At 40.1% G+C, this 14,445-nt stretch overlaps 1 protein-coding gene across 10 annotated transcripts in view; it reads right to left on the reverse strand.

Annotated features, from left to right (window-relative positions):
- Positions 1 to 14,445, reverse strand: part of NRXN3 (neurexin 3) — a gene marked incomplete at its 5' end in the record, with an annotated part of 1,486,708 nt that overhangs the window by 366,802 nt on the left and 1,105,461 nt on the right. For all 10 annotated transcript variants that reach the window (XM_081083746.1, XM_081083745.1, XM_081083748.1 and 7 more), the window contains one exon: positions 4,140 to 4,321. In XM_081083746.1, the coding sequence (XP_080939872.1) occupies positions 4,140 to 4,321 (182 nt within the window). The remainder of the gene's footprint in view (positions 1 to 4,139; positions 4,322 to 14,445) is intronic.

Consider the following 14,445-nt stretch of genomic DNA (forward strand, 5'->3'; position numbering starts at 1 on the left):
AATTTCAGTTCATGCATACATATTTCAAAAAACATCGTTGTGCCTTTGCCAAACATATTTTATCAGTAATTTCATTAGTATTATTGCTGACACAGAAAATAGTGCATCAAGGAAATCTGAACCAAAATCGAAGAAATGTAAACTAATTTGAAGTGAACCATATCTAAATTATTTGCTCTCTTGGCCTTCTCTAATCTTTTAACCAGTTAACAGCCATGTGTCCAAAAAGGAAACCATCCCCGCATGCTACAATATTTTGAATTTAATTGCATCTATAGACACTTATGGCATAAAAGGGTTAAACAAACAAACCTCAAATTCTGTGAGAGCTGCAGGCCTTAGCCTGGTGTGAGAAGGACCATAGAATAAGACTGAATGCTTTAATCAGTAAATGATTCAAGGACCTACAGTGGAATATGAATTTAACAAAATATCTATTTTCCTAAAGAGCCTTTAATGGGTGGGGATTTCAGGGTGACAAAGGAAAAGAAAGAAGAAAGTTCAAGTGTGAAAGGGAGGATGTTGTGTATAGACCAAGTATAATAGATGGACAGCCTACATCTATCCCCAAAGCCCCATTTCTGCACGGGTTTTAGACATGGCTAGTGGAAGCCACAACTCCTACCTGCTGGATGTGCTGGCTGCCCTTACAGACCTTTGCAAAGCTTGGAGTGAGAGAGAGAAGCACTGAGAGCTGCCAGGCAAGGGGAAGCCCATTTGCCATTCCTGCTTGGGGGGCTCCAGGACAGGCAGGTCTCTTCAGGAATGGGAGCTCAGCTCAAGGTCAGACTCCCTGGTGTCCCTGGAACAGCATTTTCTCTTCCTCCAAATGAGCTAACTTGGGGTAACCGGGGCTTATTCCAATGACACTGTTACTGCTACTCAAAGAACTGCAGGAATTGCTTGCAATACTTTGTTTTTGAGCAACTTACTGGCTTTACAATCAATCAGAAATCACACCAAAGTACTCCTGGTTGTTTCCACACCTAAGACCCACACTGGAAAAATGCAACTTTGTCCACATGTGACCCCCTGCTGAGCACATCTGTAGACAGTCTGTCCTCTCTCCCCCAGGCCCACTTTCTCTTCTCCCCTGTCCCTGTGATCTGCCCTGCTTTCATCTCCTCTTCATACCTACCATCATTTTTTCTCTCCCCACCACTGGGTTTCTATCCTCCTAGGCAAACTGCAAGGGAGGATTATACTTTTCATCTCCTGCCCAACCCTTTCTGCTTTCATTAATGCCATTACCTTTTTTCCTTTGGAGTAATTTTCTTTAGTGCAAGGAAACAAACTTGTGTTCAATAAACAAATCTACCTTTTATAGATTGTACAAGTCATATAAATTATCTTGGTATGTATTTATGGCTTCACTTCCCTGATGCATCTAAATGTCCAACACAAGACCCTGATTTTGTGATCAAGTCTTTTGATCTTCTACTTGGATTCCTTGTCCCACCCACTCTGGACTCAGTGTGTATCACACCTTCTTCACATCTTCACGAGGAAGTTTGCAGCCAGAGGCAGAGGTCACACAAGTAGTGCCTACAGCCTAATTTTTATAGATAACTTTTCATTGGAATACAGTCATGCACCATTTTTAATCTCTGATAGACCCCAGAGATAATCCATTAGTAAATTAAAAAAATTGTTTAAACTTACTAGACCAAAAAAGCAGCCCCATGCTCAAGATAGTCACCAACATTGCAGGTTCATTCCAGAACAAATTGGTTTCTCCATATCATGGGGTCTCTTTTCCTTTTCTCTAAAATGTATCAAATGATATCCTTTTCTACCCCAAGCTCTGAAGCACAGACAATCTGTTCGGATTTTCTAGAATGTTTAAGCAATGGCAGCATCACTGGAATAAGTCCATAGTACCCAAGTGGGTACTATACATTTTGAAGTGCAATTTCTTGTATTTTTGCTTGTAAAATGTTAAAATGGAATGTATGCATCCTCCTGGAAGTTCCCCAAATCCTCACATCCATTTTATAAAAACAGTGCCCATTGCAAGTCAACTTTCAAATAAGAAAACATTTCTCTTAAAAGTGAGGATACTCTACAAAACACATGGGAGAAATGGACTAACTGGTAGCCCATTATCTCTTTCAAAAAAGATGCTCATGGTTGTGCCAAATCATATTTTTCTTAGTAAGTCACACTGAACGAGAAAGGAAGATAAATCTCCAGGAAAATGCAAGTGAGCTGGTAATAATCGCCTAGTTATTGCTGCCATGAAATAGTCATTAAGTTATACGCAGCATAAATCTCACTGAGTTTTGTAAATTATGGTGTTTCTTATAGGCCAAATAAAGATAAACCCTCTTAACCATGGCTGCCTCTATCTGTGCTCCTTGGCATGGCTTTTTAACATGCTTTAGCTCAGGCTCATAGTATCATATGCTTCCTGAAGCATCTAAGAAAGCATTCGAATTCCACAGCAAATTCAAGACCCATCTTGCACATTTTGAAGGTGAAGTATAATATAATATTATATATATATATATATATATATATATATATATATATATATATATATTTCAGAGAGAGAGAGAGATGGAAACATCAATGATGAGAGAGAATCATTGATCACCTGCTTCATGTACATCTCCCACTGGGGATTGAGTCTGCAACCTGGGCATGTGCCCTGACCAGAAATTGAATCATGACATTTTGGTTCATTAGTTGATCCTCAACCACTGAGCCATGCTGGAGAGGCAAGGTCATCATTTCTAACCGGCCCCTCCCTGAACTTCTATACAGAGTCTTGCCCTGTTCTGGCTCCAGAGACCAGACAGGCTTCTAGCTCAAGATTTAGCCTTCAAGATGCTCCTATTTCTAAGACTGTTAGAAGAGCAGGGGCCGGAGATGGGCCCTGCCCCAAGGGATGAGCTTGATGCTGTGGTATCAGCCAGGTAGCCACCTCTATTGGGAAACCAACAGTGAAATCCTACCCTCTGATTTCCCCAGAGAACCAGTACATTCACAAAGTTTGCATGCAAAGAGCCCCAGAAAATGTTTCTTTTCCTCCTTTTTGGAGGTTGGTGCTAATCCCCAGTTGATCTTTCCTCTTAACTGCACCCCCTCCCCGCTATTTAAACCAGATTCTTATTGCTCCAAATTAAATCCATTTTTTCTAGCCTTGTCACTGCTAACTAATGAGAACAATTCCTCTCTGTGCTCTTGGTGGCTGCACTCTGGGTACTTATGGATGAGAATCATATCCTCCGTTAGCCTACTTTCTTAACTGCCGACTGCACAGGTGATAAAATGGGTTAATTGTTGCTATAAAAATATTTTCTACCCTCATAACGAAGTAATTTTTCCTCCAAATCATTTTAATTTCTTAAAATTGCACTGTGTTCTTAATGATCTGCAATGACTGAGGGTGCAGTCCTATTGGGCTTATATACACAAGCAAAATGTTGAATGCACAATACACATGAATACACTGATTCTTGGTCACTGTGCTGTTTTCTTTCGGCCCCACCCACTCTGGCCTCAGTTTTTTCACACACTCTATACATCTCCAAGAGGAAGTTTGCAGCCTAGAGCAGGGTCACCAAAGTACAGCCAGCTGTCTGTCTTAATAAATACAATTTGTATTGGAGAAGTCACATACACTTTTAAAAAATATCGTGCCTACAGCTGCTTTGCCATTACATGGCTCTATGACCCCCAAAGGCCAAAATATTTACTAGCTGGCTCTTTATAAAAAAATACAAAAAACTTTGCTGGCCCTCCACCCTAGGAGATCATGGACATTCAAATTGGCATTGCTGCTTGTACCAGGTTAAGATGAACCACACCAGGTAAAAATCTATTCTTTTTACACCTGAGCCATCTGCTGAAAGTTTCCTGAGATGCCAAACCAAACAGTTAGGGAGGGAGTCAAAATGGGAAGAGTTTTAAAATTTGTATCCCTGAGGCACCCTAGGGCAATCATGGTTCTGAGAAGAGAATGAGACTCAACGCAGAAACCATCCCTTGGATAGAATACCAACACCCACATAGGGGATTTTTATAGGCACATGTCTCTTTTCTGTGTCTAACTATAATTTCTGCTGCGTTTATCTGGCTCCCCAACTCAGCCCACCAGGAGGACAAGAAAATTCAGACGAAGGCCGGGCACTCACTATGTGAAGCTGGAGGAAGTCTCCAAGGCCAGGAGCGCTGTCAATGCGAACCAGGATGCCATCCTTCACAGTGGTGCTGAAGCCCACGGCCAGGCGGTCCGAGCGCGTGCTGGGCCTGTCGTTGGCTGGCCAGGTGTAGAGAATGAGGCCTCCGCTCTTCCCAAAGATGTAGGTTGCGCCAGCTGCAAAAGCAAGGAGAGGGGGAGTCATCAGGGCAGCCAATCATGTGTTGCCAGATGTGGGCACACAGTTGAGCCTCTGCAGACAGCTGTGGAGGGGACACGCCCCCAAGTACCAGGATTTGGTGCCCAGGAGGGATGACATCCAAAGCCTCCAATGGTGGGCTGTCACCTTGAATTAAAGATGCAGGCAAACCAAATTAATAACAGAACAGATGTCAGGGAGCAACATTCTGAACATCTTCAGTTCCTGCTGCCTCGGGACGGAGGGCAATTGATATGCTGTGTCTGAGAGCTTGGGGACGTGTGACAACCAACTTTTCTGTCCTCCTCAAGAGCAGGATTAATTTCCCATCTTTGCCACGACAGACACCAGACAGAAAAGGAGTGCCCGCATCTCTCAGCAATCTGGGTATTCTAGTCAGTGGGGCTGGGAGCCGTTCCAGAGACACCTCAGGAAACTGAGGGAAAACCCAGAGGGTCCAAAGCCATCATTCCTTTCGTGCCTGGACCTCTACCACCCACAGAGAAGAAAGCTGGCGCCTCAGGAAACCAACTATGTGACTAAAAGAGTTTGCCGATCTCACTGTATTGTTGCTATTTAACAGATGATAAAAATTAATCCCAGAGGCCTCTGAAAAATTAACTTTAGTATTTTCCCCTAGCAGTGGTGTTTATCTGCTATTATATAACAGTTTCCACCTCCTTTTCCAAAAGGAGATAAAGGAGACAGAAAACAAATCTCAGTATAACGAGAAGTGGTGTTGTCAATTATGACTAGTGGGTTTATCAGTGTATTTCCTATTATTACTTGTGTTTTGCTATTGCTAGTTACAAACCCATGGGTTTGTAAGAAGATATTAATTTAAACATACTTAGAAAGCAAGCAGGAAAGAAAATACATCATTAGCATCTCATAAACTGAAAACATCTGTTTTTATAAAACAAGTTTTTGAATCTGAATTTGGGGAAAAGCATTTAAGTTTTGTAGCCAGAATAGACTACATGATTGCAATTTCCATGCTTGTATGTATGTTACCCACAACAGGCGCTTTCATATGTTACTTATCTCCAAGTTCAAAGACCATTTGGCACCAGATTGTCTTGTATGTTTCCCACTGAACACGGTTCAATCCTTGAAACTATTTTAAAGCGACATTAGACAAGCACTCAGATATATTTAGCATTCACTAAAAATCTTAAGCCTTGGTCCACATTGAGTTTACAGAGGATATTGGGTTGAATGATGTTGTTTGAAGAAGAAATGAGTTTGCAGCTCATTTTTAAATAATAAAATAAATTGCTATGAGGCTACAAATAGGAGAATATATCATGTATCATCATTTTTTAAGCTCTAAGCCACATTATATTCTGAGGCATATAAAATCTAATTTATTACTTATCAAAAGTCACTATACTGGTTGTTCCAATATGCTCAGTTTGTATATTACACATAACATAACATCATTTTCCTTTTATGAATTTCTCAATCTTTAGCGGACGGTGTCTGAAAAGCCCTTCAGGCCTCTGGAGAATTTGGGACTGTGATATGGAAAGTTTATGGTTAATTCCATATGCAAAGTAATGTTTGCTCCTCACCATCCACAAATTCTTTCAAAGCTTCTTAAAATTAGAAATATGTGTATAGTCATTTACCCTTGGTATTGTTCCATCTGTGCAGAATTTAAATAATTCCCTTTCTGTGGATGATTACAAATATCATCACTGCTACCTTTAATCTTTATTTGGAAAACTGAAGGTTATTCAGTGATTAATATATAGAATCACCAAAAATGCAAATCAGCCTGTGACATTTTGTGGCAATTTATAAAACCATACCCTATTCTATCCTAAACATATAGTGGATTCTGCTATACAGATAAACCCATCAGGACATCCAAAGACCCAAGGATGGGCTGTCACCTTGAATTAAAGATGTAGGCAAAACAAATTATTTTGTCACTATGAAAAGAACTAGTCAAAAGTTAATAACAGTGCCCTAACCAGTTTGGCTCAGTGGATAGAGCGTTGGCCTGTGGACTGAAAGGTCCCAGGTTCGATTCCGGCCAAGGGCATGTACGTTGGTTGCGGGCACATCCCCAGCAGGAGGTGTTCAGGAGGCAGCTGATCGATGTTTCTCTCTCATCGATATTTCTAACTCTCTATCCCTCTCCTTTCCTCTCTGTGAAAAATCAATAAAATATATTTTTTAAAAAAGTTAATAACAGTGATAGATATACGATGCTTTATAGTTTACAAATCCTTTTCAAATTCAGGAACTGGATCTTCCCAACTGTTTTATGGGCAATCTCATGTGTTAACACTGTTTGGGAACACAGACCCAAATATCTGACTTAACTAAGTGGCACCTCCTTTAAGTCTCCAGGTTAACCTTCCTGCCTCTGAAAGCCTATCTTTACCATATGCCAATCATAGCCGAATATAATAGCACAAAAAACTATCCCAATGATGCAACCTTGACTGTACTTCATCCTTTTCATATATTCTCCTAAGACTAAAATGGAACAAAAGCAAAGCCATAGCCCCCAAATCTGGCATGTTTTCAAAAGGTAGTCTGGTCTTCTCACTAAAAAAATAACATTACAAACCTTCTATTCTGCTAATATTACTCCCCCGCTGCCCTATTCTGGAATTCTCAATATAAAAAGGAAGAACACTTTAAAAGATAACTATATAACTCCTTATATATAGCAGTTAGGAGGTCACCAGGGCTTCAATTTTTAAATAAGCACAGAACAAAACCTCACAATGACAATATTAGGCTAAGCAGATATAAAATAACTTAAAATTATTTTAATGGCTTCTGTTATTCTGAATTTAGGATTTCACTATGTTAGATAATTCTAACTTTGCAGGTAAAAAGGGTGTAAAGATAAAAAAATTCTTAGCATATAAAATATTTTGCTCTGTAGAAATAAACATTAAAATATGTATTCTTGGTACTGAATTTGCTAGAAAGGGTGATAAAGTCCAATGTTGGCTTGAGAGGAAGTTAATAGTTGCAACTTTCAATCTGATAGCTTGTCATATTTTTTTCTCCTCACTGAGCTTTGCTATCTTGAATGGTTTTTAAATATAAATACAAGCTTTCATTTAATTTTAATATAAAATGCCTATAGTCCCAGGGGGAGCACAGAATTATTTTGGTTTACGTTTCCAAATTAAAAAGTTAATTTTGTTATTTTTAAATGTGGATTGCAAATAAACTTTTGGGGAACATTGCAGGAACTGTAAGAACCTTCCTTAATCCATTAAAGATTTTCATTTCTAAGCCATGCAGTGCCACATCACACGTTTTCTCCCCTGAGCCTAGTAGTTCTGATTGCTGGTTTCTTTCTGTGCTTATATGCCAATGCTAAAATCATACTACATATATTAATAATATCAGCCATGTAAATTTCCTGCTTGCTGGCAAAAAGTGGTCAATTCAGTTGAAGAAAAAATTACTATAGTTGCATTTGGCCACTTAACATTGCAGGATTTTCAAGTTTTAAGGCAGCTGAGGTTGCTTTTCTGAATTCCAACCACCACTTTTTCAGAAATGAAATCTCCACACTGCCACCATTAACCAAGATAAAGTATGTACACTTCATCTTCAAACAGTAAACAAGTATGACATGTTATTTAGCACACAGCTTCTTTTGTCTCAAAAGGACCAAAAGAATACTTTGACTTATTGCTTTCATAATTGGCTAGCTGTTTACTGGGATGGAGCTGATGGTGGTTTTGATAAAGCGGATGGGGAGGTATATTTACATTTTGGTGTGTGCTCTGTGTTTGGGGGTCAAAGGGGAGAACAGGCTCCAGTGAAATCATGGAAGAGTCTGAGGAGTGATTTCATGTATTTACACAACCTGATTAAGTAGATGATCTATGATTTCTCAAAGAAGAATGAAGGAAAAAATGTCTTCCAGTTCATGCATTTCCCCAATAAATAGTTCTTAAATTTGTGGTGTATATTACTGCTTGTTTTACCAGAATCACATTTAATTGTTAATGGCAACTCAACTTTTCCTTATTCAGGATCTCTTGGATAATTCTGTTTTTGTTGTTTGGACTTATAACCCTCATTGCCTTCTCATTATGACATTGTTTCTACATCTATTACCATATATAAATATCATATTACCTTTTGGGTATATTAATAATAGGAATAGAATCAGAGTCCTGTTTAAGATTTATATTAAATATAACATAAACTATATATATATATATATATATATATATATATATATATATATGAAATTAATTTATTATTTCCCCCACCAAATATTTACAGATAAATGGCTCCAGAGAAGCATGTAAATATAATGGTTTCCTGTGTGTGTGTGTGTGTGTGTGTGTGTGTGTGTGTGTGTGTTTAAACTTAAAGCATGTTAGCTCTCCCTGAAATAGTTTTCAGGTGGTGTGAAAATGAAACAAGTTGGAAGCATCTCCCAGGGGAAGTCTTAGAGTGTGAAATTCAAAAAGAACTAGAACATTTACTCGTGGGCAGTGTCACAGGTAGAATAATAAATTAAGTAATAACATAAGTATCTCTTAGTGTGCACACCACCTGGAAGATAAGCTAGGATAAGAAAGAGGTGTCCAACTCCTACTCCAGTGCTATCTGAACATTGCCTAAGAACTTAGAATAAAATATCATGACACTAAGTATATGTCTGTCTTCCTTTATCATTTCAGGTTCTTGTTCCTTATTTCCATTTTATTAAGCTTTCATAGACCTTATCCCTTTTGTGTTCTTTACTTTAAATTGGTAAATTCTTTTGAAAAATAAGTGGGCTATCAATGACAAAATTTATTATGTTGGTAAGTAGTTATTGCTATTAAAACTATCTTTACTTTATATCAATTACTATATAGCTAATAAAACCAAGATGGAAAGACTTTCAAGCTAACAAATATTTTTTTCTAACAAATGGAGGCATAAAGCTCAAGGATCTCATGATAGCTAATATCCTAAAGAATATAGTTTCTTGATTTATTTACTCTGTTATGTGCCCTCCACACACACGTACACAAGCCCCTGATTGTGTTGGGCTGATTATAATAGCAGGGCCTTATACTGTCATAGCATTGAATGGTTTTTAAATTTCTTTCTTTGGGGGTATCTCATTTGATACCTCTTCCCCCAATGCCATTGACATATTAAAGGCAAATTTGTTACTGTTTTAGTAAAAAAGAAAGAAAGAAAGAAAGAAAGAAAGAAAGAAAGAAAGAAAGAAAGAAAGAAAGAGAGAGAGAGAGAAAGAAAGAAAAAGAAAGAGGAGGCTTAAAGAGATTAAACAAAAAAGTGGTGATACTAAGAGTAGAACCAGAGCTTCCTTTCTTGACTCTGCCCTCTTCTCCCCTCAGCAGGCTGTCCTGCTGGTGCTGAAGATGAAGTTTCCCCAAAGAAATCCCTGGAGACCAAGAGCACACAAGGAGGGGCGCGGGGAGGGTGAATAACAGATGGGAAAACTGTGAACAACTAAACCTCTGTATTACAGAGGGAGCCACGAGGGAGTACTAGGTAGGTGATAAGTGATACAGATTTTACAAACAGCCCTGCAGTGCACTTATTGAATGGATGGTTTATTGTGATCTATTTTGCCTACTCTGAATTTAAAAAAAAATAAAATAAACACCAAAACTGATGATAAGGTAGCCGTAAATAAAGCAGAACAGAAGGGACCGAACATTAAGAAAGAGATCCCGTCAGTTTTAAAGAACAACCTTTATTTTTGGCAAAGAAATGATCAGATTTACTGCTTAGGTAGTGGAGAAACTGACAACATTGCCTAAGAATTAGGTAAAGCCCCATTTTTTAAACCAGGCTCAGGCAGGGTGAGGACTCCCTCAGCATGGGGAGATTTCTTCTCTCTGGAGGAAGGAATAACTGAAAATAAAAAGCACGAAGACAGAAACAACACCACCACCAACAAAACAGAGACAACATTTCAGAGAATATCCCAATATTCTAGAAGAAAATTTTCAACTCAAAGACTTCCCAACAGAATCGGTATAAAATCTGCTTGATAATGCTGAACTCAAACTTGTGCACAGAATGAAACCATTATATATTTTTCCAATGCCAAAGTTTCCATAGGAGCTGGTGGGTGAGGAAAAAAAGTATACAGCCAATAATATTCTGCCTATTAACCCAATTTCTTATATGAATATAATTAAAAGGCCACCGTTACTTAATTCTGGTGATAAATAGCATTAAAAAACATTCTTCTTGGATAATTATATGTCGTGTGCAAACCCTGTTCTTGCTAATATGCTTGGTGGGATTGTTTGATGGGAATGGGATAGATCTTCCAGGGAGTCTGAGAGGAACTAAATAATTGTGCTATTTCCAATTCTGATACCAACTATTCAGACCACTCATTGCTGGGATTCCTTACATACACAGGTACTCCTCCATAGTAGGAGTTAAATAAAATTACACACAAATTCTGGGCACTTTCAGGAGTACTGAGCAACACACACATCATGACCCTTTCTGAGTCTAAGAGCTAATGATATTTTCAGAAACATATTTCAGCAGAAAACATCTCAAAAAGTTATTTTTACTCATCAGATTCAGGATTCTTCCACTAGGAAAAATAAGGTGATTAGTGATAATGAATAAGATGTTTTCTACATTGAAGTTGATCTAAATATAAAGCTTGAAGGGACACACTTAAATTCCCGTTTGCTTAAAATAATTATCATAAGCTCATTGTTTTTCCTTTGGAGCAATTATTTCTTTCACAAGCCTTTGGTAACAGTTAGCAATATTTCTTATACTACTAATGTTAATTCTGATATTAACACTCATACTAGCTATATGGATGGATAATTTATCATACTGGGATGGGCAAAAGTAGGTTTATAGTTGTTCATATGTAAAAAGACAAGTAATATAAATAAATAATATTATAACTAATAAATATTTGTTTATTTGTCTTTTTTGCATACAAATAAACCTACTTTTGCCCATCCTTGTATATTAATGCTATATTAAAGTATGCGGTATAACATTTCAAATTCCTATAACTTTCACTTTAGCTATTGTTGTTGTATTAGTTTGTTAGGGCTGCCATAACAAGGTACAACAGGTTGGGTGGCTTAAACAGCAGAATTTATTCCTCGCACTTCTGGAGGCTAGAATTCCGAGATCAAGGTGTCAGCAAGCTTGGTTTCCTCTAAGGCAGTGGTTCTCAACCTTCCTAATGCCGCGACCCTTTAATACAGTTCCTCATGTTGTGGTGACCCCCAACCATAAAATTATTTTCGTTGTTTCTTCATAACTGTAATTTTGCTACTGTTATGAATCGTAATGTAAATATCTGATATGCAGGATGTATTTTCATTGTTACAAATTGAACATAATTAAAACATAGTGATTAATCACAAAAACAATATGTAATTATATATTCAATACTAGGGGCCCGGTGCACAAAATTCGTGCACTGGGTTGTGTGTGTGTGTGTGGGGGGAGTGTCCCTCAGCCCAGCCTGCCACCTCTCACATACTTGGAGCCCTCAGGCGTTGACACCCATCACCCTCCAATCACAGGATTGGCCCCTTGCCCAGGCCTGACGCCTCTGACAGAGGCGTCAGGCCTGGGCAGGGGACCCCCAGACCCCTCCGATTGCTGGCTCTGCCCCTTGCCCAGGCCTGATGCCTCGGCCAGAGGCGTAGACCCCTATGACCCTCCGATCGCCTGATCGGGCCCTTGCCCAGGCCTGATGCCTCCACCAGAGGTGTCAGGCTTGGACAGGGGACCCCCATCTCCCCCGGATCACTGGCTCTGGCCCCCGCCCAGGCCTGAGGCCTCTGGCCCAGGAATCATGCCTGGGCAGGGGACCCCCATCTCCCTCTGATCGCTTGCTCCACCCCCCGCCCAAGCCTGATGCCTCTGACCCAGGCTTCAGGCCTGGGCAAGGGGACCATCATATCCCCCCAATCCCCGGCTCCACCCCCCACCCAGGCCTGATGCCTCGGCCAGAGGAGTTGACTCTCATCACCCTCCGATCAGCAATCACTGGATTGGCCCCTTGACCAGGCCTGAGGCCTCCAGCAGAGGTGTCAGACCTGGGCAGGGGACCCCCAGCTCCCCGTGGTTGCAGGCTCTGCCCCTGCCCAGGCCTAACGCCTCTGGCCTAGGCGTCCGGCCCGGGCAGCCGGGACCTACAGTGGCAGCGGCCCCGCGATCGTGGGCTTCGCTTTAGGCCCAGGCAAGGGACCCCTAGCTCCTGGGACTGCCAGCTTCGACTGTGCCCAGCTCCCATCGCTGGCTCCACCCCTACTTCCTGCTATCACTGGCCAGGGCAGAAAAGGTACCTGATTCTCCGATCATGGCTGGGGGCAGGGCAAAGGAGGCCCCAGGGCCGCCTTTGCCCTGCCCCCCAGCTCTTAGCTCCCCCCTGGGTATCCGATCACTGTCAGTGGCAGGGGGCTTCTTCCTGCTTTCCCTTTCGCCTCCCTGCATTGTGCCTACATATGCAAATTAACCGCCATCTTGTTGGCAGTTAACTGCCAATCTTAGATTGGCAGTTAACTGCCAATCTTAGTTGGCAGTTAATTTGCATGTAGCCCTGATTAGCCAATGAAAAGGGTATCGCCGTACGCCAATTACCATTTTTCTCTTTTATTAGTGTAGATGTGTTTTCTGATGGTCTTAGGCGACTCCTGTGAAAGGGTCCTTGGACCCCCAAAGGGGTCAAGACTCACAGCTTGAGAACCGATTCTCTAAGGCCTCACTGCTTGGCTTGAAAATGTCTGTCTTCTCCCTGTGCCCTGATATGGCCTACCCCCTATACCCATCTGTGCCCTCATTTTCTCTTTTCATAAGTTCACCAGTCATATTGGATTAGAGCCCATCATAATGTTCTCATTTTAACTTAATTACCTCATTGGAGATGCTATTTCCAAATACAGTTACATCTTGAGGTACTGGGGGTTATGATGACAACATATGAATTTGGGGGGACACAATTCATCCTGAAGCAGTCACTATCCCAATTTTAAAGACGAGGGAAACTATAGAATGACTTGCTCAAGATCTAATGGCATCAGAAAATTAATTCAGTAATGTCTAACACAATGATGTATATTATTTTTATTGTACCAAGTTGTACCCCTAATAGGCTTACCTTTTACCTCGACCTGTATATCTGTGGGAGTGGAGGTAATGATGGAGAGAGGTAAGACAGAAACAAGATGAAAAGTCTGTTCCTTCATATGAAAATGGTATGGAACAGACTTACCTTTATTTTATTTAAATGACAGTGGTTTCATGTGATGTTGGTCTCTATAAAATATATGAAGCAAGGCCAGACAATGGTGGCTTCTGATTAATTACACCCCCTCATAAAACTCAGAATTCTAAAGGATGGGCTCTGATGACATTTATTTCAGAAAGCATCTGAAATAAATTTAATTTTTAAATAAATGACACTTAATTTCATTTTTAATCCAAGCTAGTTTCTTACATAGCAAAACAAAATAAATCCTAGGAAGTTGCACAGTATTTAGGTTTGAGAACATAAATATTGTTTTATTGTCAAACAAAAGGAAAGTCTGAAGCCCTTCTTACTATGAGCTCCTGGAGGACAGGGATGTTTAATTTTCTCTCTATCAACACTATGAATGCTCAGGAAATAAGTGCTGTTGAGTTAATCAATAAAACTTGGCTCACCTACACTTTCATATCTTCACACTGTCATTCAAGCACCTGTCCATTAATCCATTTCAGCTTTTTGTCATTTCATCTCAATGTGGAAATAGTTTATAAGTACCCATCTATTAGGGTTCACAACATCTCCTATGATGGAGCAGAACACAGCTTCCAACTTATAAAAGAAATGTAACCACCCTAACTGGTTTGGCTCAGTGGATAGAGCGTCGGACTGCGGACTGAAGGGTCCCAGGTTCCATTCCGGTCAAGGGCATGTAACTTGGTTGTGGGCACATCCCCAGTGGGGAGTGGGCAGGAGGTGGCTGATCAATGTTTCTCTCTCATCGATGTTTCTAAGTCTCTATCCCTCTCTCTCTCTCCCTTCCTCTATGTAAAAAATCAATCAAAATATTTTTTTAAAAATAAAGAAATGTAACCACAATGACTACTAAGTAAT

This window comes from Myotis nattereri (genome assembly GCF_964212035.1).
Source record: "Myotis nattereri genome assembly, chromosome: 1".
Lineage (NCBI taxonomy): Eukaryota > Metazoa > Chordata > Mammalia > Chiroptera > Vespertilionidae > Myotis > Myotis nattereri.